The sequence below is a fragment of the Barbus barbus genome, assembly GCF_936440315.1.
Source record: "Barbus barbus genome assembly, chromosome: 40".
In the NCBI taxonomy this organism is placed as follows: domain Eukaryota; kingdom Metazoa; phylum Chordata; class Actinopteri; order Cypriniformes; family Cyprinidae; genus Barbus; species Barbus barbus.
In genome coordinates, this window is record NC_136718.1 from 779,978 (window position 1) to 805,786 (window position 25,809).

The 25,809-nt window shown below is 43.6% G+C and overlaps 1 protein-coding gene across 1 annotated transcript; it reads right to left on the bottom strand.

The window, feature by feature from the left end:
* Window positions 1-20,004: 20,004 nt before the first annotated feature.
* On the bottom strand, window positions 20,005-25,376 carry LOC306859881 (protein LSM14 homolog B-like; the record flags this gene model as incomplete). The annotated part of the gene is made up of 9 exons (XM_079401270.1): window positions 20,005-20,211; window positions 21,110-21,273; window positions 21,342-21,498; window positions 21,595-21,756; window positions 21,829-21,906; window positions 22,876-23,028; window positions 23,102-23,234; window positions 23,306-23,469; window positions 25,256-25,376. 8 exons carry the CDS (start codon window positions 25,374-25,376, stop codon window positions 21,111-21,113), a joined length of 1,131 nt encoding a protein of 376 aa, XP_079257396.1. The 3' UTR covers window positions 20,005-20,211; window position 21,110.
* Window positions 25,377-25,809: the final 433 nt, after the last annotated feature.

Genomic DNA, 25,809 nt, shown 5'->3' on the forward strand with positions numbered 1-25,809 from the left:
TTGCCTAGGGGTGTCCTACATTTCACTGCTGGTTATACTCTGTATAATTGTGTATGTGACAAATAAAACTCTTGAGAGAAAGAGAAATTGTGAGAGAGAGCAGCTGGGGTTGCCGTGTCTTCTGGACGGATCCAGGTCTCAGTCAAGCCCAGGATGGTGAGTGTGGAATGTAAGGAAAATGCAGAAATGAAGTCTGCTTTGTTGACAGCTGACTGGCAATTCCAAAGACCTACAGAGAAAGAAAGAGGTGCAGTGGAAGATGTAGAGCGTGCGCAGGTTGGCAGGGTTACGTGACCTTCTGCATGTATTTTTAGAGCGAGGTAGAGAGAGAACCGGAATGGTTTGGAAACACATGATAGAGGATAGGAAAGCGTGAGGGAAGATAAAAACGATACTTAAGTGTGTGCTCTGTGTCGTTGCTCGGTCAAAGTCGCACAGGAAAAAGTCGTCTGTCTTTACACTCGTTGGTCTTCACACGAGGAGGCTGGACGCTTCCGCGTTAGCGCTCTGACATCAAATAAATACAGTCTAAAAAACTAGAGTGAAAACAGCTGTTGCCGGCTTCTGATCAGCCCAGCCAATAAGGTTAAAGGACTGCTAATAGCTCAAGACGAAACTAACACTTTGCACAATCACACAGGCTCGTTCTCAGCTGAGGCGCAAATTATTCTAATTTCCAGTAAGTGCAATTAACAGAGAAAACAACGAAAATGCAGAGTAGAAATAGGTAGGAAACAAACTATTCCTTCCTAGTAGCAAGTAAATTATTTAAACAACAGAACTGCAACCAAGTTATTCAAAACACTTACGCGAGCTGTAGTCCGTCTCTTCTGGTGACTAATCGGCTTTCCCGGTGACTTTACTGGTGATAACTGAGATGACTCCCCATTTAAATGAACAAAGTGGTAGCGATCGGACAGGTAGGATCTAAACCATCTATGTATGTCATGGTCTATAGTGTCGAACGCAGCACTAAGATCAAGTAATACTAGCAATGAGATGCAGCCTTGGTCTGAAGCAAGAAGCAAGTCGTTTGTAATTTTAACAAGTGCAGTTTCTGTACTATGACGAGGCCTGAAACTTGACTGAAATTCTTCATAGAGATAATTTTTTTGCAAAAAGGAGCACAATTGAGCAGACACAACTTTTTCTAAAATTTTAGACATAAACGGAAGATTTGAAATGGGTGTGTAATTTGCCAGTTCATTAGAATCCAGTTGTGGTTTCTTAATAAGAGGCTTAATAACCGCCAGCTTGAATGGTTTTGGTATGTGACCTAAAGATAACGATGAGTTAATAATATTGAGAAGCGGTTCTTCTGCTACAGGTAACAACTCTTTCAGTAGTTTAGTAGGTACAGGATCTAATAAACATGTTGTTGGTTTAGATGCACTGATAAGTTTATTTAGCTCTTCCTGTCCTATAGTTGTAAAGCACTGCAGTTTTTCTTTGGGTGCGATGAATGAAGCTGAAATACTAGATGCAGTAGAATCTACATTTGATATTGTATTTCTGATGTTATCTATTTTATTAGTAAAGAAATTCATAAAGTCATTACTATTAAACTGTGAGGGAATACTTAGCTCGGGTGGCGTCTGTTTATTTTTTAACCTGTTAACCTTTGCCAGAGCGACGGCGCACTGAACGCTCTTTGTTTGCATGTGTCATTGTTTTCTAATAGAATAAATGAAACGGGACAAAGTTAATCTTGACAAACTATATATCATTCTGAAGGTCTAAGCCTCAAGCATCGACGACAGATCGCTGTTTTTCGATGGAAAGCTTATAAGGAATGTATTTGCTACATTTGTGCAAGCAGTCCACATCAAAACAAGCAGATTAAAAAAGCAGTACGTACCATCATCATTGTAATAACGAGCCACAAACGCGTCCACTGCTGAAATCCCAGTTTAGTTAGAGAGGTAAGGGTCCACAGAACAACATCCCAGCGAGCACTTTTAGTCCAGCGAAACAATAACGTTGTAATAAGGATGAATATTCCTTTGTTTACATTTCATTTCTTCGGGAAAGTTATTGTTCGCGTCCGTTATGGAATTAATTACGCTCAAAAACAGCGTTTTGGTGGTAAAAAAACAACACGATGTTGTAGCATACAGTTTTACAAACAGAATGAGACCGTCCACGGAAAAAAAAGTCTCAGATAAGCGGAATATAGATTATTTGAATTTGGCGCTCTCTCCTGAGTGATGCACGCTGTGACGCAGCTGTCATCTGAGCAGGGCGTAACTTAGCGATCTGCTTTTTCCATTAAAAAAAAAAACTTTTTTTTTTCTTCAACATTTTTTATATGTGTGTGTGTGTGTGTATTGTGTGGGGAATGTGGCCGTATCTGCATGATTATCATATGTATGGACGGTCAGTTCTCAGATGTGTTCTCCCCTCTTCCCGGGCAGACCAACATCATCCAGCATGATATCCAGACGCCTCCCGGAGTTATCGTCAGGCAACGGCCCTATCGTGTCCCTGAGGCTCGTCGGCAAGCCATCGAGGAGGAAATACAACAGATGCTGAAGTTAGACGAGCTTCTAGATCGGTTGGGAAGGGCCCGGTACATCTCAACGCTGGACCTCACAAAGGGTTATTGGCAGGTACCCCTTTCAGAAAATGCCAAACCTAAAACTGCTTTTTCCACCCCTAGTGGCCACTGGCAGTACCAGACCCTTCCCTTCGGCCTCCACGGGGCACCCGCCACGTTCCAGCGTATGATGGACGTCCTCTTACGGCCCCACCAGGCGTATGCTGCGGCCTACCTGGATGACGTGGTGGTCCATTCCATATCTTGGGAGGATCATCTGGAGAGACTGCGGAGGGTGCTTTCCGAGCTCCGGAGGGCTGGACTCACCGCCAACCCCCGCAAGTGCCATCTTGCGCTCTCAGAGGTAAAGTACCTGGGGTTCCAAGTAGGCCAGGGTCTAATTCGCCCACAGGAGAAAAAGGTGGAAGCCGTACACCACGCACCGAGACCGACGACGAAGCGCCAGGTACGAGCCTTCTTGGGGTTGGCAGGGTATTATCGCTGCTTCATCCCTAACTTCTCCTCCTTAGCTGCCTCCCTGACAGATCTGACCAGGAAGGGGCAGCCGGAGAAGATACAGTGGTCGTCAGCATCAGAAGAGGCCTTCAAAAGGATCAAGGAGGCGCTCTCTTCCGAGCCTGTCCTCCGAGCCCCAGATTTTAGCTGCCCCTTCCTGCTGCAGACGGATGCCTCCGATACAGGACTGGGAGCCGTCCTGTCACAAGTTCAAGAAGGAGAGGAGCATCCCGTCCTGTATATCAGCAGGAAGCTGACCCCAGCCGAGAGAAACTACGCCGCCGTGGAAAAGGAAGCCCTGGCCGTCAAGTGGGTAGTCCTGGAGCTGCGCTACTACCTCCTCGGCCGGAAGTTCACCCTGGTCACGGACCACGCGCCCCTCCAGTGGATGGCCCGCGCCAAAGACACCAATGCCAGGGTGACTCGTTGGTTCCTCGCGCTCCAGGACTTCCACTTCGTTGTGCGTCACCGCGCCGGGGCCGCGAACGCCGACGGTCTCTCTCGGATTTGGGCAGCTTTTGCAGGTCTGTCAGGGGTCACTCCCCACCCACCCCCTGTTAATCCCCTACTGTCTCACATTTCCAACAGGACCAGGACAACGCTTGGGGGGGGGGGGGGGTGTGACGAGCGTCCCGATATTTCATCAGCGTCGCCCTGGAAACGGAGGCAGAGCACCTGCACTTCCTCATTACCGGCTGATCCGGCCCAGCTGCAGCTCGTCAGCCGGCAGCATTATAAGCCCAGCAGATCTTGCCACTGTTGAGTTGGACCTCCAGAAAGACTGCAGCTAACCACTCTCTCTCTGATCTCTTTGCTCCTACAGACAGCAGCGTGTGACCGGACAGCCCACTTAGAGCACGAGCACCCTGCACAAGGACCGAGGAAGAGAGCACAGACTGCACGAGCGCACTATTACACCTGTTTGTTACCTTTTTTTTCCCCTTTTTGGGACAATAAATCCACCCTCCGGGGCATTTATTGGAACGGTCCTTGTCGTGTGATTGTTCACCCCGTGACAATATATATATATATATATATATATATATATATATATATATATATATATATACTGTATGTAATTCATTTAAATTAATTAAACACTTTAAATAAACTATATATCATATAATAATATAATATATATAGTCTATTTAAAGTGTTTAATTAATTTAAATGAATTACATATATATATATATATATATATATATATACTGTAAGTCGAATATCCCTAACTTTTTGTGAGTAGTGTGTGTGTGTTTATGTATATATATATATATATATATATATATATATATACATAAACACACACACACACTACTCACAAAAAGTTAGGGATATTCGACTTTTGGGTGAAATTTATGGAAAATGTAAAAAGTTCATTCTACAGTGATATTATATCATGAAAGTGGGGCATTTAAGTAGAAGCATGCAAAGGTAATTGTTTCATCTCAAACTATTTATTGAAACAAAAGCTATCAACAGTGGTGGTATACCACAACAAAAAAAGTCAATGTCTCAATAACTTGAGACTGTTCTTGAGCATCAATTACACCTTGACAATGACGTCTCATGCTTCTCTGCTGAGGCATGGCATCCCACTCTCCTTGAAGGGCTGCCATCAGGTCATTGAGGTTCTGGGGTGCAGGGTTAAGACCCTTTACGAGACAACTCAGCTGATCCCATAGGTTTTCTATGGGATTCAGGTCTGGAGAAAGTGCAGGCAACTCCATTTGAGGTACCCCAGCCTCCAGAAGCCGTTCCATGATGATGCGACCTCGATGTGCTGGGGCATTGTTGTCCATGAAGATGAAATCAGGCCTGTGTTGCTCATGCAGAGGCACAATGACTGGATTAATGAAGTTATTCAGGTAGTATTGGCTTGTCACAGTACCATTCACAAGGTGTAGGGCAGTTCTGTATTGACTAGGCACACCTGCCTTGTATAAACAGGCCAAATACACACTGGAAAAGGAGATCAGAGTGGCAAAGAGGAATTATTCCGCTAAGCTAAGGATCCAATTCTCTTCCAGTGACACGGCTTTAGTATGGAAAGGTCTGAAAGACATCACCAGCTACAAAACACCATCCTCCAGCACTGTGGAGAATCAGCAACTGGCAGACAATCTTAATGAGTTCTATTGTAGGTTTGAAAAAACACCATTCCCACCTCCTGCGACCCCCATCTCCCCCACACCTGAACTGCAGATAAGAGAAGATGACGTGCACCAAGTCTTCAAAGAGAACAAGAGAAGGAAGGCACCAGGCCCAGATGGTGTGACACCAGCCTGTCTGAAATCCTGTGCTGACCAGCTGGCCCCCATCTTCACACAGATATTCAACAGATCACTGGAGCTGTTTGAAGTCCCTTCATGCTTCAAACGCTCCACCATCATCCCCGTCCCAAAGAAACCCAAGATAACAGGACTTAACGACTACAGACCTGTGGCTCTAACATCTGTGGTCATGAAGTAATTTGAAAAACTGGTTTTGGCTTATCTGAAGGACATCACTGGACCCTCACTGGACCCCCTGCAGTTTGCCTACAGAGCAAACAGGTCTGTGGATGATGCAGTCAACATGGGACTGGATTACATACTGCAACACCTGGACAGACCAGGGATTTATGTGAGGAACCTGTTTGTGGACTTCAGCTCAGCCTTTAACACTATCATTCCCAACCTCCTCCTGCTAAAACTGACTCAGCTCTCCGTCCCCACCTCCGTCTGTCAGTGGATCAACAGCTTCCTGACAGACAGGCAGCAGCTAGTGATGCTGGGAAAATACACGTCCAGCACCCATACGATCAGCACTGGAGCTCCTCAGGGTTGCGTTCTCTCCCCACTGCTCTTCTCTCTGTACACCAATGACTGCACATCTAAAGACCCCTCTGTCAAGCTCCACACTGATCGGCCTCATCCAGGACGGTGATGAATCTGCTTACAGACAGGAGGATAAGGAGCTGGCTGTCTAGTGCAGTCTTAACAACCTGGAGCTCAACACGCTCAAAACTGTGGAGATGATCGTGGACTTCAGGAGAAACCCCCCTGCATTCCCCCCACTCACCATCATGAACAGCACTGTAACAACAGTCGAGTGATTCAGATTCCTGGGCACCAGTATTTCTCAGGACCTGAAGTGGGGCAATTACATAGACTCCATTGTCAGGAAGGCCTAGCAGAGGTTGTACTTTCTTCGCCAGCTGAGGAAGTTCAACTTGCCACAGGACTTGCTGAAATAGTTCTACTCTGTCATCACTGAATCCATCCTCTGCACTTCAATATCTGTCTGGTTCAGCTCAGCTACCAAATCTGACCTCAGAAGACTACGGAGAGTAGTCTGGACTGCTGAGCGAATCATTGGTACAACCCTCCCCACTCTCCAAGAACTGTACTCGTCCAGAGTGAGCAAAAGGGCTGGTAAAATCGCTCTGGACCCCTGACATCCAGCACACTCCCTCTTTGAACTGTTACCGTCTGGTCGGACCAGACACAGAAACAGTTTCTTCCCTCAGGCAATCCATCTCTTGAACATTTAACTCTTAACAATAAACATGAAACACACAACACTATCACACTTTTTATTTAACACACATACTTATTACGTTTCAAATTTGCACCTAACATACCTGTACATACTGAATTGTCTATTTTGTATATTGTGTTTGTGCTATTTTGCATATTGTCCATTTTGTATATTTGTACATTAATATTATTATTATTATTTTAATTATCTGTGTCCTGTCCTGTCGCTGTCATTCTGTGGCACTGTGGAGCTACTGTCACTAAAACAAATTCCTTTTATGTGCAATAAAGCTAATTGTGATTCTCATTCTGACTCTGCCCAGACTGTAACACCAGAGAACAGTGGCTGATGCATAGAATTTTCCTTGACATCTCCAACAGCGTTGACGGCCATCATTTCTGCTCAGTGTGAATCGACTTTCATCAGAGAACAGCACTGAGGCCCACTGGTTTCTCGTCCAGAGCAAATGCTCCCTGATGATGACGCCTGTGCCTGGTGGTGTGGTCAGGTACCATTGCAGGTCATCTAGCACGCAGACCATGCTGATGTAAGCGGTTTCGAATGGTCTGATGTGACACTCGGGTGCCTCTCACTTTCCTTAAACGTCCCTGGAGTTGAGTGGCATTCATAATCTGGTTCCACAGGGCACTCTTCACAATGAAGCGGTCATCAGCATGGGATGTGGCCAAAAGACGCCCACTTCTATGCCTTTCTGTGACTCTTCCAGTCTCTTTGTGTCTCTGTTGCAACCTGCTGATAACACTCTGTGACACTTTAAGCTCAGTGGCAACTTCCCTCTGAGAACACCCCATTTGAAGCCTCGCAATGGCCAGGAACTGTTGATCAATTGTTAGGTGTCGTCTTGGTCTCATGATGTCAAAATGTGAACTGCATGATGAAGAGGACTGTTTAAATACAAATTGTCATTGAACCAGATAATTTAGTGGTTAATTCATGGATCAGACACTTGTTGTGATATTTGAGGTTAATCACCTCGTTAGAGAACAGCATGTTATGCAGTAAGTACTGAAACAGTTGGACATGGCGTCATCATAATGGCGCCGCTGATGGCAACTATTGTGCGTTGCTCCTCAGTGTTTGTATTGTTTTTGTTTGTTTTTCCTGTTTTTTGTTTTTCAAATAAGATCAGCTTTACCAGGGATGATCTGCTGAACATTCGGCAGAACACACCACAAAATCTTCTACCGGTTTTTGATTTTTCGGACGTTTTGCTGGACATTGTAGTTGGCGGAGCCGTAGCTCTGGTCAAACGCTACAGGAGGCGCAGACGGGGAAAGAGAGCCGGCACGCTCGTGAAACTTCGTCAGCGCGGATTTAGAACGGCGTTACCTAGCATCCATCTGGCGAATCTCCGCTCTCTACCCAACAAAACGGACGAACTCCTTCTGCTCTCCCAGACAAACAAGGACTTTTCTAACTCTGCTGCTCTATGTTTCACAGAAACCTGGTTGAATGGCGACATACCGGACAGCGCGATTCATCTGCCTAATTACCAGCTGATCAGAGCAGATCGGGACACAGAATCAACGGGAAAATCGCGCGGCGGCGGGACATGCTTTTACATCAATGAGAGGTGGTGTACAGATGTAACTGTGTTAAAGAAGATGTGCTGTTCAGATCTAGAAACGCTCTTCATTAACTGCAAGCCGTTCTATTCGCCGCGGAAGTTCTGCTCGTTCATTCTCGTGAGTGTCTACATTCCACCGCAAGCGCACGTGAGCACAGCTCTACAGAAACTCGCTGATCTGATCACAGAGAGTGAACAACAACACCCGGACTCTGTTTTAATCATTCTCGGGGACTTTAATAAAGCAAATCTCTCCCGTGAACTGCCAAAATACAGACAGCACATCACATGCCCCACCAGAGACAGTAATATATTGGATCACTGTTACACAACAATAAAGGACGCATATCACTCGGTTCCACGAGCAGCTTTAGGACTCTCTGATCACTGTTTGGTTCATCTTATTCCATCCTACAGGCAGAAACTTAAGTCTGTGAAGCCAGTATTAAGATCTGTTAAAAGATGGACTAACGAAAGAGAGCGGGATTTACAAGCCTGTTTCGACCTGACTGATTGGACTGTTTTTGAAGCTGCGGCAAATGACCTGGGCGAGCTCACAGAGACTGTAACATCTTATATGGGGAAGTCGTGGCCTAATGGTTAGAGAGTCGGACTCGTAATCGAAAGGTTGCGAGTTCGAGCCCCCGGCCGGCAGGGATTGTAGGTGGGGGGAGTGAATGTCCAGCGCTCTCTCCACCCTCAATACCACGACTGAGGTGCCCTTGAGCAAGGCACCGAACCCCCAATTGCTCCCCGGGCGCCGCAGCATGGCTGCCCACTGCTCCGGGTGTGTGTTCACGGTGTGTGTGTGTGTGTGTGTGTGCATTTGTTCACTACTCACTGCTGTGTGTGTGCACTTGGATGGGTTAAACGCAGAGCACCAATTTCGAGTATGGGTCACCATACTTGACAATACGTCACGACTTTACTTTTTTTACTATATCAGTTTCTGTGAGGACATGTGCATTCCTACCAGGACTCATCTATTCTACAACAATGACAAACCATGGTTCACTGCCAAACTCAGACAGCTCCGTCAGGCCAAAGAAGATGCTCACAGAAAGGGGGATAAAGTATTGTACAAACAGGCCAAATACACACTGGAAAAGGAGATCAGAGTGGCAAAGAGGAATTATTCTGACAAGCTCAGGAACAAATTCTCTGCCAGTGATCCGGCTTCAGTGTGGTTAGGATTGAAGGACATCACCAGCTACAAAACACCACCCCCCAGCACTCTGGAGAATCAACACCTGGCAGACGACTTAAACGAGTTCTTTTGTCGTTTTGAACGATCACCCCACACCCGCCCAGAACACCCCTCCACACAACCATTCACACCTCCAGCAACCCCTCTCTCCCCCACACCTACAATTCAAATCAGCGAAGACGATGTGTGCCAGGTCTTCAGGAAGAACAAAAGAAGGAAAGCACCTGGTCCAGACGGTGTGTCACCAGCCTGCCTAAAAATCTGTGCTGAGCAGCTGGCCCCCATCTTCACACAGATCTTCAATAGATCACTGGAGCTGTGTGAAGTCCCCTCATGCTTCAAACGCTCCACCATCATCCCCGTTCCAAAGAAACACAAAATTACTGGACTTAATGACTACAGACCTGTGGCCCTAACGTCTGTAGCCATGAAATCATTTGAAAGACTGGTTCTGGCTCATCTGAAGGACATCACTGGACCCTTACTGGACCCCCTGCAGTTTGCCTACAGAGCAAACAGGTCTGTGGATGATGCAGTCAACATGGGACTGCACTTCATCCTGCAGCATCTGGACAGACCAGGGACTTATGTGAGGATCCTGTTTGTGGACTTCAGCTCCGCTTTTAACACCATTATCCCGGAAACCATTCAAAATAAACTAACTCAGCTCTCCGTCCCCACCTCCGTCTGCCAGTGGATCAACAGCTTCCTGACAGACAGACAGCAGTTAGTAAAGCTTGGCAAATTCACATCCAGCACTCGAACCATCAGCAATGGAGCTCCTCAGGGCTGCGTACTCTCCCCACTGCTCTTCTCCCTCTACACCAACGACTGCACATCTAAAGACCCCTCTGTCAAGCTCCTTAAGTTCGCAGACGACACCACACTGATTGGCCTCATCCAGGACGGTGACGAGTCTGCTTACAGACAGGAGGTTAAGGAGCTGGCTGTCTGGTGCAGTCTCAACAACCTGGAGCTTAACATGCTCAAAACTGTGGACATGATCGTGGACTTCAGGAGAAACCCCCCTGCTCTCCCCCCACTCACCATCATGAACAGCACTGTGACTGCAGTGGAGTCATTCAGATTCCTGGGCACCACCATCTCTCAGGACCTGAAGTGGGATATTCACATTGACTCCATTGTCAGGAAGGCCCAGCAGAGGTTGTACTTTCTTCGCCAGCTGAGGAAGTTCAACCTGCCACAGGACTTACTGAAACAGTTCTACTCTGCCATCATTGAATCCATCCTCTGCACCTCAATAACTGTCTGGTTCAGCTCAGCTACCAAATCTGACCTCAGAAGACTACAGAGGGTAGTCCGGACTGCTGAGCGAATCATTGGTACAACCCTCCCCACTCTCCAAGAACTGTACTTTTCCAGAGTGAGCAAAAAGGCTGGTAAAATCACTCTGGACCCCTCACATCCAGCACACAACCTCTTTGAACTTTTACCATCTGGTCGACGCTACAGAGCTCTGAGCACCAGAACGACCAGACACAGGAACAGTTTCTTCCCTCAGTCAATACATCTCATGAACACTCAATAAATAAACGTAGAACACACAACTAATACATTATCCATTCACCACACTCACTTATTTTATTTTTATTTTCTCATTTCTAATTTGCACATACTTGACCTGTACATACATAGTCGCCTATATTATATTATATATTGTGTATTTTTTTTTGCTGCTTTGTACATTGGTTATTGGCTATTTCCTGTTATTTTGTTTCATTACCTGTGTCCTGTCCTGTTACTGTCTTTCTGTTGCACTGTGGAGCTTCTGTCACTATAACAAATTCCTTGTATGTGTAAAGATACTTGGCCAATAAAGCTCATTCTGATTCTGATTCTGACATGTGCATTCAAAAGTTTAGAGAAGGTCAAATTAAGTTCACCTGTAAAGGTTATAGTGCATCTTAGGTGCATTCTGAATTTTCCCCCGAAAGTCGAATATCCCTAACTTTTTGTGAGTAGTGTATTGTGGCGGGAGGAGCAAACGACAGACACAGTGGGCGTGGCGTCAAGCCTCGGAGAGGTTTTTATTAAACAAAATATTAAAATAATGTGTCCAAAGGGGGAAAAGTGTCCAAAATAAACAGGGATCTGGTGTCCTCGTCGTGCTGCGGGGCTAGTGAAGGAGGACAGTGTTCAGAAGGGAAGGGTCCAGGGAAGGGGCGGAGTCCGGTGGCCGCACACGCTCCCCTCCTGGTCCGGGGCGCGAGGGGCGGCGGCTTCCGCTCGCGGCTTCGTCCTCAGCTGGCCGCGGCACTTCTGGGGGACTCTACGGGCCCAGCATCCTGGCCCGTCGGCCGTATCACGAGTACGGCGTCATCTGGACTGCGGGTCCGGCGGCTCGCGTCTCTGGCGGCGGCAGGAGATCCCTCAACGCTCCCTTCCTGGACCCACGAGGACACCAGCGTGCATGCACGGGGGAAGAGACCGGTCTCCCGAGGAGAGGCGCGCTCGGCGTTTAAACAGCGGCGGTGATGAGGCTCTATTCACGTCAGGTGCGCCTCATCACACGCCGCCAGCCCTGCGTGTTCAGCGCCCCTCCTCTCTCACACACCCACTCCGAATACGGGACGGGGTGGTGATGATAGAAAGGGGGGAGGCAGCCGACTCATCACAGTATATATATATATACAGTGGGGATCGAAAGTTTGGGAACCCCTTGCAGAATCTGTGAAAATGTGGATCATACAAATCAATTATGTTATTTGTTTTGTTTAGTACTGTCCTGAGTAAGATATTTTCCATAAAAGATGTTTGGGTGAAAACTTTTTGAATTTGAAGATCAAGGTAAACTGTACTTCATTTGTCTTCCAGGAAACATGCAAGTATCTTCTGTCGCGTCAGAAGGGCAGTACTAAATGGAAAAATATGATATTTCAACAAAATAAGAAAAATTTGGACATCTTCATCCTGTTCAAAAGTTTTCACCCCCCGGCTCTTAATGCATCGTGTTTCCTTCAGGAGCATCAGTGAATGTTTGAACCTTTTTTAATAATTGTGTTTGAGTCCCTCAATCATCCTCAGTGTGAAAAGGTGGATCTCAAAATCATACAGTTACTGCTGGAAAGGGTTAAAATATGCAAAAGATGCTGGACAACTGAAGATTCTGCAGGACCTGGAGGATTTTTCTGAAGAACAGTGCTCAGTTGAACTGTTCAGAACAAACAAGGGACTCATGAACAACTCACAAAACAAAAAAACAGTCGTAGATCATCCAGGTAACCACACACAGTATTAAGGAGGGTTCCCAAACCAAGGGTTCCCAAACTTTTGAATGTGGTTATTTTAATAATTTCAGCTATTTTTTTGTCTTGTGGTCTATATGTAAAAATCTTTTATGGAAAATATCTTACTCAGGACAGTACTAAATAAAAAATAACATGCATTTTGTATGATCTCTCTTATTTTGGTAAAATTATCCACATTTTCACAGATTCTGCAAGAGGTTCCCAAACGTTCGCATGCCACTGTATATACTCATCTTTTCTGACTGTTTTTCACTAGTTTTGCATTTGGCTAGGGTCAGTGTCACTACTCTTAGCATGAGGCGATACCTGGACCCTACAGAGGTTGCACAGGCAGTCCAAATCCTCCAGGATGGTACATCAATATGTGCCATTGCCAGAAGGTTTGCTGTGTCTCCCAGCATAGTCTCAAGAGCATGGAGGAGATTCCAGGAGACAGGAGATTCTAGAAGAGCTGGACAGGGCCGTAGAAGGTCCTTAACCTTATAAGGACCGGTATCTGCTCCTTTGTGCAAGCAGGAACAGATTGAGCACTGCCAGAGCCCTACAAAATGACCTCCAGCAGGCCACTGGTGTGAATGCTTCTGACCAAACAATCAGAGACAGACTTCATGAGGGTGGCCTGAGGGCCCGATGTCCTCTAGTGGGCCCTGTGCTCACTGCCCGGCACCTTGGAGATTGATTGGCATTTGCCATTGAACACCAGAATGGCAGGTCCGCCACTCGCGCCCTGTGCTTTTCACAGATGAGAGCAGATTCACCCTGAGCACATGTGACAGACGTGAAAGGGTCTGGAGAAGCCCTAGAGAAAGTTATGCTGCCATGACAGGTTTGGTGGTGGGTCAGTGATGGTCTGGGGAGGCATATCCATGGAGGGATGCACAGACCTCTACATTTCCATCTCAAAAATATATCTAAATTACAACCTATGCTCTCAATGTCAAATGCATAAATGTTAATTCATACATTCATAACCTCGAGGCTAGATTATTGTAATGCTTTATTGGGTGGTTGTTCTGCATGCTTAATAAACAAACTCCAGATGGTCCAAAATGCAGCAGCTAGAGTTCTTTCTAGAACCAGGAAGTATGACCACATTAGCCCAGTTCTGTCAACACTGCACTGGCTCTCTATTAAACATATCAATTTCAATATCTTGTAAATTACCTATAAAGCCCTGAATGGTTTGGCACCTCAGTACTTGAGCAAGCTCTTATTATATTATAGTCCTCCATGTCTGCTACGATCTCAAAACTCTGGCTATTTAATAATACCTAGAATATCAAAATCAACTGTGGGTGGCAGATCCTTTTCCTATTTAGCACCCAAACTCTGGAATAATCTACCTAACACTGTTCGGGAAGCAGACACACTCTGTCAGTTTAAATCTAGATTAAAGACCCATCTCGGTCTAACACATAACTTCACTTCACTTCACTGAATTAGGTCAACCGGAACCAGGAACACTTCCCATAACACACAATGTACTTGTTACATCGTTAAAAGAAGAATGGCATCTATGCTAATATTAGTCTGTTTCTTTCTTATTGCAGGGTCACCGTAGCCACCCAGATCCAGTCTGTATCCAGAACAGATGGTGGATCAGCACCTAGAGGCGACCTCTACAGCCCTGAACGTCTGTGAAGACCTTGTCAACAAGACGGCCATCGGGAAATGACCATTGAAACCAGTTGAGCCCTTACAATCTGACTTTTCTGCAGTTGGAATTGAACTGCTGGTTTCGTCTGGTTTTGGTTCCTTGCCGTTGTCGCCTCTGGCTTGTTTAGTTGGGGACACTTCATTTCCAGCAATATCGTCGACTTGATTGCTCAGACACTATTAGAACTGAACTGAGCTGAATGATTACTTATCTGAATTCAATAATGAACTGCCTTTAACTGTTTACTGTTGTCTTTCTGCATTACTGACACACTATTTTCCTATTTAATACTGTAAAGCTGCGTTAACACAATCTGTATTGTTAAAAGCGCTATATAAATAAAGGTGACTTGACTTGTTCCTTTTATGTCTTTGAGCAGTGTATATATATATATATATATATATATATATATATTTACATTTACATTTATGCATTTAGCAGACACTTTTATCCAAAGCTACTTACATTGCATTCAAGTTACAGTTTTTACAGCTCTTGCTTTCCCTGGGAATCGAACCCATAATCTTGGCGTTGCTAGCGCCATGCTCTACTATTCGAGATACAGGAATACATATATATATATATATATATATATATACACTGCCGCTCAAAAGTTTGGGATCAGTAAGATTTTTTATATTTTTTAAAGAAGTTTCTTCTTCTCATCAAGGCTGTATCTATTTGATCCAAAATACAAAAAAAAATATTTTGTGAAATATTAATGCAATTTAAAATAACAGTTTTCTATTTGAATATACTTTAAAATATAATTTATTTCTGTGATCAAAGCTGATTTTTCAGCATCATTACTTCAGTCTTCAGTGTCACATGATCCTTCAGAAATCATTCTAATATACTGATTTATAATCAATGTTGGAAACCATTGTGCTGCTTCATATTTTTTTGAGGACCTGTGATTCCTTGATGAATAAAAAGTTAAAAAGAACAGCATTTATTTAAAAAAAAAAGAGTTTTGTGTTACAATATACAATGCTATTCAAAAGTTTGGGGTCAGTATTTTTTATTTTTTTAAAGAAATTAATACTACTCAGGAGGGATGTGTTAAATGAATAAAAATTAATAGTAAAGACTTAAATTGTTAGAAAAGATGTCTACTTTGATTCTTTGATGAATACAAATTTAAAAAGAGCAGCATTCAAAGAAAAAAGTATAACACGTTCTAAAAAACAATATGAAGCAGCACAACAGTTTCAGCACTCATAATAAATCAGTATATTAGAATGATTTCTGAAGATCATGTGACACTGAAGACTGGAGTAATGATGCTGAAAATACAGCTGTGCATCACAGCAATAAATAATATTTTAAAGTATATTAAAATAGGAAACCAATTTGAAATTGCAATACGATTTCACAATATTACTGTCTTTTTTTCTGTATTTTTGTTTGAATAGATACAGCCGTGATGAGCAGAACAGACTCTCTTAAAAAACATTACAAATCTTCCTGATCCCAAACTTTTAAGTGGCAGTGTGTGTGTATATGTACAGTGGGGGAAAAAAATATTTAATCCCCTGCTGATTTTGTACGTTTTCCCACTGACAAAGAAATGATCAGTCTATAATTTTAATGGTAGGTTTATTTGAACAGTGAGAGGCAGAATAACAAAAGCAAAATTAAAAAAAGTTATAAATTTATTTGGATTTTAGTAAGTCAAATAATTATTTGACCCCCAAGCAAAACATGACTTAGTACTTGTGATTGTTGGCAATCACAGAGGTCAGACGTTTCCTGTAGTTGTTCACCAGGTCTGCACACATCTCAGGAGGGCTTTTGTCCCACTCCTCTTTGCAGATCCTCTCCAAGTCATTAAGGTTTCGAGGCTGACGTTTGGCGACTCGAACCTTCAGCTCCCTCCACAGATTTTCTATGGGATGAAGGTCTGGAGACTGGCTAGGCCACTCCTTTGTTGGCTTGGCCGTGTGTTTTGGGTCATTGTCATGCTGGAATACCCATCCACGACCCATCTTCAGTGTTCTGGCTGAGAGAAGGAGGTTCTCATCTAATATTTTACGGTATATGGCCCCATCCATCATCCCTTTGATGCAGTGCAGGTGTCCTGTCCCCTTGGCAGAGAAACACCCCCAAAGCATAATGTTTCCACCTCCATGTTTGACATGGGGGTGGTGTTCTTGAGGTCATAGGCAGCATTCCTCCTCCTCCAAACACGGCGAGTTGATTTGAAGCCAAAGAGCTGGATTTTGGTCTCATCTGACCAGAACACTTTCGCCCAGTTCTCCTCTGAATCATTGGCAAACTTCAGACGGGCTGTACATGTGCTTTCTTGAGCAGGGGGACCTTGCAGGCGCTGCAGGATTTCAGTCCTTCACGGTGTAGTGTTACCAATTATTTTCTTGGTGACTATGGTCCCAGCTGTCTTGAGATCATTGACAAGATCCTCCCGTGTAGTTCTGGGCTGATTCCTCACCATTCTCACGATCACTGAAACTCCACGAGGTGAGATCTTGCATGGAGCCCCAGTCCGAGGGAGATTGACAGTTATTTTGTGTTTCTTCCATTTGTGAATAATCGCACCAACTGTTGTCTCCTTCTCACCAAACTGCTTGGAGATGGTCTTGTAGCCAATTCCAGCCTTGTGTAGGTCTACAATCTTGTCCCTGACCAGTGTTGCCAACTGCTTTCAAATGAAAGTAGCTAAAACTATTGGCTAAATGTCACTAGATGACATCATAATAGCAAATTCACTGATCTATATAAAGATGAATATAGATCAGTGGGCAGGTGAGAATTTAGAAGGTTTATCCAAGCAATTGCTATATTTGTCCCTAAACTTTTGAAAAAAGTCTCAAAAGGGCGTGGAAGTCGCTAATCTAGTTACAAAATAGCTAAGTTGGCAACACTGTCCCTGACATCCTTGGACAGCTCTTTGGTCTTGGCCATGGTGGCGAGTTTGGAATCTGATTGATTGATTGCTTCTGTGGACAGATGTCTTTTATACAGGTTATACACTCCCTTTAAGAGAGTGCTCCTAATCTCAGCTCTTTACCTGTATAAAAGACACCTGGGAGCCAGAAATCTTGCTGATTGACAGGGGCTCAAATACTTATTTGACTCATTAAAATGCAAACCAATTTATGACTTTTTTTAAATGTGTTTTTCTGGATTTTTTGTTATTCTCTCACTGTTCAAATAAACCTACCATTAAAATAATAGACTGATCATTTCTTTGTCAGTGGGCAAACATACAAATTCACAAAATCAGCAGGGGATCAAATTATTTTCCCCCCACTGTGTGTGTATATATATATATAAATATAGTGCCTCGAAAAGGTTTTTGCCACCTTCCTTTTCAAAAAAAAAAAAAAAAAAAGGTAACAAATAATCTTTCATTTTTTTGTTTGAGGCATAATAAGGTTCTTGACATTATTAGTTTCATTTTATCTTCCCATAAGATAACAGCTCTGACATAGCAACACCCAAATGAATCACTTGCATTTTATGTATCTTATGCACTTTTTTTTTTTCATTTATGGTATTCATTTAATAGTTGATTATTCTTGACTATCTTTTGTTAATAAAATCAATTACACTTGTCTTGTTGATAAATACAGAAAGAGGTTCTACAAGTTAGAGATCCCACCAATCTTTCTTATGTGATGTACTCAATGCACATTAAGTGACATGATCCAAGAATCATAACATCATTGGTGACATGAGTACACTATTTCCCCTCCCTAGGTTACTACAGCACTTTCTACAGAGGGACTATTGAGAGCATCCTGAGCAGCTGCAGCATCTCGAATCACAAGACCCTGCAGCGGAGAGAGAAGACCACTGGGGTCTCCCTTCCCTCCATCACAGACATCCACGAATCCATCAGTATTGCTATCTGGCAGGAGGCACAGGAGCGTTCGGTCCTCACGGCCAGCTTGCGTTACAGCTTCTTCCCCCGAGCCATCATGACTCCTTAACTGCAGACGAGGGAAACGAGAAGAACTACACTCACATACTGGACTGTTAACACCCACTCATTACCACATAACTGTTATCTACCTCCACGCACACCCACAATTCTTGCACATTTGCACAGTCTGCTCTATTTCATGCATGCTGCTCACTACTTCTGTGCCCTGCTCCTGCATGTCCATCATACTGCTTGCACAGTTTACTCAGTACACACATGCACTTTACGTAGCCCTGTGTAGTCTGTGTAAAATGTTTACAGTTCTTGTTTTAATTTGTAGTGGCTTCTGTTTCTCTTGTTCTATGTTGGGTTTTCTATCTTTGTGTACAGTACTTTGGTCGATGCGTGTTGTTCTTAAATAGTGCTTTACAAATAAGTTTGTCATTGTCGTTCTCAATAAGCAGCTCTTTATCCATCTCATGTTCCAAGAACCTTCAAGTCGGCGGTTATTACACCAATTAAGAAAATCACAGTGTAAAATCTAAGTACTTAAGTTTAACTTTGCCATTTTTTAAAGTTAAAAATACTAGGTGCGTGTTCCAAACAACTCCTGCATCTTGTCATTGTCATCCTGGAATATGAACATGAGTAAGTCTTTCAACATGGCCGTTTGAGAAATAAAAATCTACACACTGCATCAGTTAAGGTTAAAATAGTTGCCAAACATGCATGACAAAAACACTGCAATAAGGATTCAATTCTGAAATCTAACGCATTTGCTCATTTAAACCCAGATGGTGACTTTTTGCCAGGCAGTGCATTACAAACTCTTTAGCATTTTGTGACTCATTTAAAGCAAAGAAAGAAAAATGGAGGAGTTCAATGTCGATTCTTTTTTTCCTCTAACGCTTTGTGAATTGGGATGTGTGCAAAAGGACTGTGAGTGACTGGAGGACACAAAGGATACACTATGCATCCTTCAAAATAAACCAAATCAAAGACAAAATGAAGGCTGTCTTCCAAGGATCCTTGAAATACAGACGGCGCTTCATGACATGGCAGCCTTACTGGGATACAGCCTGCCAAACTATGGCAAGCCGTTTTTGACTTATTCCTTCTCAGAATATGAATGCTTGATATCAATTCAATTTTCACTAGTTAAAATGCCAATTGTTGATATCAAGAATTAAATTGTTGATATCAGTAATTGTATTTTCACTAGTTTAAATGTCACCATAGGCTGCCATTCAAAATCAATTGTTGATAAAGAATTAATTTCTTACTAGTTGAAATTCGATAAAATATAAAATTAAAACAGAATGAAGTTTTAGTCTTAAGATATTAACTGATGGACTGGAGTGGTGTAGATCACTTGTGGATTTTGAGGTTTTTAAATCAGCCGTTTTGGACTCATTCTGACGGCAAATTCAACCTAATCTTGAATGACCTCAGGCTGAGCACATTCAGCAAAATATGTTTTGGGGGAACAATTCCTTTCACTAATCGTTAACACATTTTATTATTAAAAGGAATAAAAAAAAATAAATAAAAAAATACAAACTCAAGATTTTCATTTCCTATGTTTATTAACAATCACAATCAAGAACAACATCCCCTTACAATTTTACACACATGGGAAAAAAAAAAAATAAAATAAAAAAAAAAAAAAAAAAGTATTGGGGACCACATATCATAGGCTGAAGTTAAATCTACTCCATCTAAATGGATCTTCCTGTATAGCCATTAAATTGGCCGTACATGCAAATAAAATATCCTATTTTTAAAAGGCAAAAAAAAAACAAAAAGATAGATAGATTAAGGTGCATTCACATTTTAAAGCTGAGAGATTCTTCACATTAAACAAAAAGGAAAAGGCCGTTTAAACAAATGAAAAGTAACAATGTAGCCATTTTTCACAGGAGGGCGAGATGACGAGGACGGTCTAGTGATATTTACCACTGAAGATCTCCAACACCGGAAACCAAACTCAGACAAGAGCAAAATCACCCACATCCCAGAGGAAGGCGGTGTATCTGGAGGAAAGAGGAAAGTTTAAGCCAAAGCTGTAGCCATTCACTCAGAGCCAGCAAGCATCTGCAATGGCGAGTGGGATTTCAATGCATCAGGAGCTGATTAGATGGAGAAATTATGACCGACTGATAAAAGGCTGCCAACACTGTGATTAGCGCAGAGGGGAATCTGTCATGTTCCTCATCTTGAGAACTGAACACATCAGGGGTGGGTTTCCCAAGTGTCGTTAGCCAACTACTGTTGCAAGTTCTGTCGTTACCAGCATAGTTCAACGATTCAGTGCTTCCTCGAAACCATAGTTCAAACATTCACAACCAGCGTCACAAACTTACGTAGTGGGAAATACAGCTGTCGACCTGAGGTTAGAAGCATAGTTTCTTGTTAGACATATGGGCTTTAATTAATTATACTCTTGGGCAAAATAAGCAAGCTAACATGCAGTACATTCACTTTCCTTTCCAAATATAAATGCATTTTAATCGTGTATTTTAGCATGTCCTCAATAAGCGCTGTTATTGAAGAGTGCGCATGTGCATAAATACCCCGTAGTACGACATAAGAGGGACCTGCGACGAGTCAAAACATCAAATAAAGCAGCATCTTAGAAATCAGTTAAATATCAGATCTTAACAACAGAAGTCATTAACAATGGCCCTATATTGTTGAGCTACTGTGGTTCAAACGAGGGAGATGTGATGGTGATCGGGAAACAGTGGTGACCAGCTGGATCGCTTCCACAACAATGCATTGTACTATGGTGGTCAATCAGCGGTTTACATCGTTGTGTGGGAAACGCAGCCCTGAAGGGTTCTCCTTACACACTTCAAACTCCAGATGAGTCTCAGAGATGGTGTATTTTACAGTGCTATAACTCAGAGTTCATCAAACAGAGTAACTGACCTCACAGCCGTCTGCTCCCTACTCTCTGTGGGACAGGATGCTGCACTACCCCTCGGCCCCGTCTCCCTCTGTAGTTACCCCGAAACCCACGGCCCCTCAGAAACCGCCCAGGGACCCCGAAGGTCTCCACGTTCAGCTTCCTCTCCTCGGCCCACGTGGTACGCCTGGAGACAGAGAGACAGAGAGATTACCCCGAGGAAACTCTCCCGCTGGAAACACAAGCGGCTCATACCTCGACTTGAGCTCTGAGGAGACGTTATCGAAGAAGCACTTGGCTTTATTGTAGAAACACTTGGGTCCGAGTGGATCCTCTTCAGCAGTGCTCTCGCTCTCAGAGACAGGCTTCTCCTGCTCTTTATTGCTTCTTTCCTCCGGGCTCTCCTTCGGTTCTGACAGGAGAAACACAGAAGAGCTCAAAGAAAACATCTCAAACTCCTGCCCTTCGTCTGAGGTTTTCTACTCCTGATTCATGTAGAACCACATACCTTGAACACTGAGCTTGTCTTCAATCTCTTTCTCCAGGTCGTCTTTATTAAACTGAGCGTTTGCCATTTCGAAGTCAAAGTCCGACTCAAACTGCAGGGTGCTGGGCTTGCTGCTGCCTACGAGGATCTGACCTCGGCTGCGGTTCCTGGACCGGCGAGCTCCTGCAAAACACCTCAGATATGGATCGGAAGCTGTACTGGTTTCCACAGGAGAACAAACGCTTCAGACTTTACCCTGTTTTCTCCTGCTGCCTGGAGGCTTGTTCTCGTCATTGGCTGGACTCGGCCCCTTCAAGGCTCCTTGCTGTGCAGCTGAAACAGACGGGATCCACGGGGAGAGCATGGAGTGGGGAGAGAGAGAGAGAAAAAAGATTCTTTAAAATTCTATCAAGCAAGCAGTTAAGTGAATTACAAGATTAAAGTAAACGTTAACCAAAAGGAGGTCACTTTAGGCTATTCAAGTAGGCATAGCAACACTCATGCTTGTGAAACCCACCAAGCCCACCACATCTTCAGTACTGCTACAGACATGTAGTGCATTAGTGCAGAGATGAGTGAAGAACGCTGCAGACTGCTTTCATCACTAACAAAACAGAGGGAAGTCCTGCAACTAAAATTGTCAGTTGCATATGAACTACTGAATATAGCTGTTTTTTTTTTGTGTGCGCGCAACACTTAATTGGGCCAAATCCTGGGAACGTAATGCCATCTTTGCAGGTGACCACTGGAGCTCACAAATCTAATATACTTCTATAGCAGATGTAGAAGCACAATGGCTAAAAATAGAATTATATTTTTATACGCTACATTTATATGATCATGATGATTGAGTTTGTGCAATCTTTACGCATCAAACAAAGTCATAAAAAGTAGAGTCACTGAAGTATAGCACAGAGAAAAATAAAAAAATGCTGCAATATGCAAAAAGAAACGCAAGCTACCAGAAGTACAAAAGTAGCACACCAGCCCTCTTAGCATTAGATTACAGGGAGATCCGTTTATTCTGTGTTCACGGGATCATTTCATACTGAATGAACGCCAAACCATGAGTAAGCTTTTTAACGTTTGAGTTTAACGTCATGCCAGCTTCTGTGGCTTTTTTCATGCAAGGAAACAAAATTGGGTTTAAAGTTCCTGCTAAATTCAAAAAATGTATCCAGCTTAACGCCAATAAAATAAAATAAAACTTTAAAAAAAAAAAGAAGGATTGTCACAGGGTTAAACCAGCAGTTTGGTAGAGAACATGTCAGAGGATGTCATGTTTGGGTTGGAGTCGCTCACCTCTCTGGGCCGGGGCTCTGGCCCTCTGCGCTCGGCCCGTCTCTCCTCCCTGCTGCTGCGCTCCAGACAAACCCTTCTGCACCGCTTGCTCCGCAGGCACCGTCTGAACAGCCTGCTCCACCATCGGGCCTCTCCTCACAGGAACACCAGAGCCTCAGAAACAGACAGAAGAGTCAGGTTGAGCACCGCTCACAGCTCAGTGTGAAGCAGAGGCAGCTCATCTCACCGAGGCCCAGGGCGGCGGCGTACTGCTGGCTGAGGAGCGAGCTGGCGGCCAGCTGGCTGTAGGAGGGCAACACGCTCCGGTAAGGACTGTAGCCGGCCTGAGACGCAGGGTAATGGACCGACCCCACAGACGACTGACGGAGACAAACACACATCAGCCCTGCCTGCAGACACCGGCTGGAGACTCCCTCGCAGCCAGACTAACCTGAACGATAGCAGGGTCCTGAGGAAGACTGTGGTGAATCTTCAGAGGCTCACAGACCGTGATATCTTTGATGTCACTTCCTCTGAAGATGATGTACTCAAAGACCTCATCCCTTGGAGGCACGGGCCGGTCTGTCGGCCGCCCCTCCGTCCCAAAAGACCTCACTGACAAAAACAAAAGCTGCAGTGAGACTCCATGACTGTGTTACAGCCAAATAAACCAATCTGATGGACTTTACAAGACAGGCAAGAAAATCAGAGCTGGAACCCAACCAAACTTCACCCTCTCCATTAACACCAGTGATAGGGCTGCAGTGTTAACATTTAGACTCTTACAAACGAGGACAGAAGCAATCAAACCAACAACAGAGCAATACTACACCAGTGCTGTGAAGTCTGGGTTAGCCCAACACAGTAAACCTAGCAAGGTTATTTATTCATATATACACACAGAAAACGAATAGAGAGTGCTAGAGTTAGAGGCTCAGATAAGGATTAGCACTCAAACCTATACACATTTACTATCAAGTGAAAGTTTTACTATGTTTGATTATGACTCCGATTAGGCTTAGTTATTAATTTGCTGGACCGCTTCATTGAACCGATATAAACTGCAGGGGGTCAGCAGGGGTTTTAAACAGTGTTGGAGCGGGGTAATGGATCCGAGGAGGGAGAGGAGCACTGCTGGACCGGTTTAAGTGATTAACAGCCTGCATCAGTTGCTTTTAGGGTCCTTACGGTCATGAATAACCTGGAAAACAGCAATTTCCAGGCCTGAAAATTTTCGAAAAAGTTGTGGAATTTTATGACAAATCTCTGTATAATAGAGTTATATTTAATCAGGTCCTGAATTTCAGCGGGGGATTGTGTAGCTATATCACAGTTTTACCCATTCTCGCAGCTTTCAAGTTTATGAGGGAAATTCCTGCATTTATTCAATAAAGCATGTAGGTTAGATGAGCAAATAAATCCACACAAACTATGAGATTAAACCAGTGATGAAAGCATGAGCACGCGTCTCATCAGCGCATCTGGTCTGCACTACAACCAGCATTTCAGGACAGAGCAGAACTGTCGCTGACTAATCGGGTCATTGTTGCATTGTCACAAATGTATAATTGGCACATCTTTATTAACTTTTAAATAATTTTTAAGGCTTTTGGTACTTTCGCACTCCAGGCGGTGTTCTGTGCGCTCACGGTCACATCCAAAGTGCGCGCGTAAGACGCCTCGATGTTTAGTAGTTTGTTGGCTTCAGCGACCAAATATAGGCTACAGAATGACGTCTAAGTGGCCGTCCTGGCGACTATCCTCTCTTTAGCACAATAGGTTAATGAAAACAGTTGCGAAAGAAAATGAAATGGGGAAAAAGTGAAAAAAATGAAATGGTTGGGTTGTAATAATTTGGCAGGGAGTCGAAAAAAGGCACAAATCCGGATCCGGCTTGTTCCGGCACAAATGAAGCCCTGGTTTTAATATAAACACGTGATACATGAACAGTCTACTGGGGTAAAGTTGGCTTTATTTTCGCACAGTCACAACATTCACGCGTCCAATGACCTTCTAATTATACGTGCAATAAAGTTATTTTTTGCTAAAATAATCAGCGACATCATTACCATCCTACAATTTTTTCCCACAACTGATCAGATCGGGCAAGTGTTGTTTTAATGGCATATTTACTTGCGAATGTCCGCTGAGTGTCCAATGTAGTGTAATTAAAGTCATTGAATGCAGGAGACCGAATGTGCCAATATAAAACCAACTTTACCCAAGTGAACATTCTTCGCACATTTAAACAACCGTCTATTTTATTTCATATAACTGAAGAGAACTGGCTCAGAAAAACTACTCGTTTTCTAGGAGGATTGCTGTCTGGATGCCTCTGATGAGCTGATCTCACGCGCGGTCCGTGTATTGTAGCTGCGCGCGCAGCGGACAGGACACTCACCTTTCGCCAGCGCCACGGTGGAGTGATCCGTGTCAATAGTGTATAATATTCCCTCATAGCGGATCTGAGCTTTAGAGATCAGACTGATCTTACTGCCGATGTAAGGAGTACCGCTGCTCATTATCTTCAGCTGATTACAGACAGTCACATACAGAGCACATCTGCGACACTGCTGCTGATTACTCTCCTGAAGCACAGGCTGAACATCATTAGTGTGATTTATAGAGATGACACACACCCCTGCACCTGTCCCGCATCTTCACTAAACTTTCACCACAAATTATAAGCGGGGAAAATACAGCATTTGTCATTTATAAAATGTATATTTAATACATTCATTCAACTCATTTATTTATTTGTTTTTTTTTTATATCAAAAAGAAAAAGAAGTTCATAATAAACAAGAATTCTTTGGAAAAGCCCAGCTTTCTAAATGTGCTTTGAGAAATAAGCTGATTTAATAAAATAATTACACATAATACAATAAAAACAAACAGTATTTTAATAGCATATGCTTGTGGATATAGTTCAAACACGGGGGGGGGGGGGGGGGGG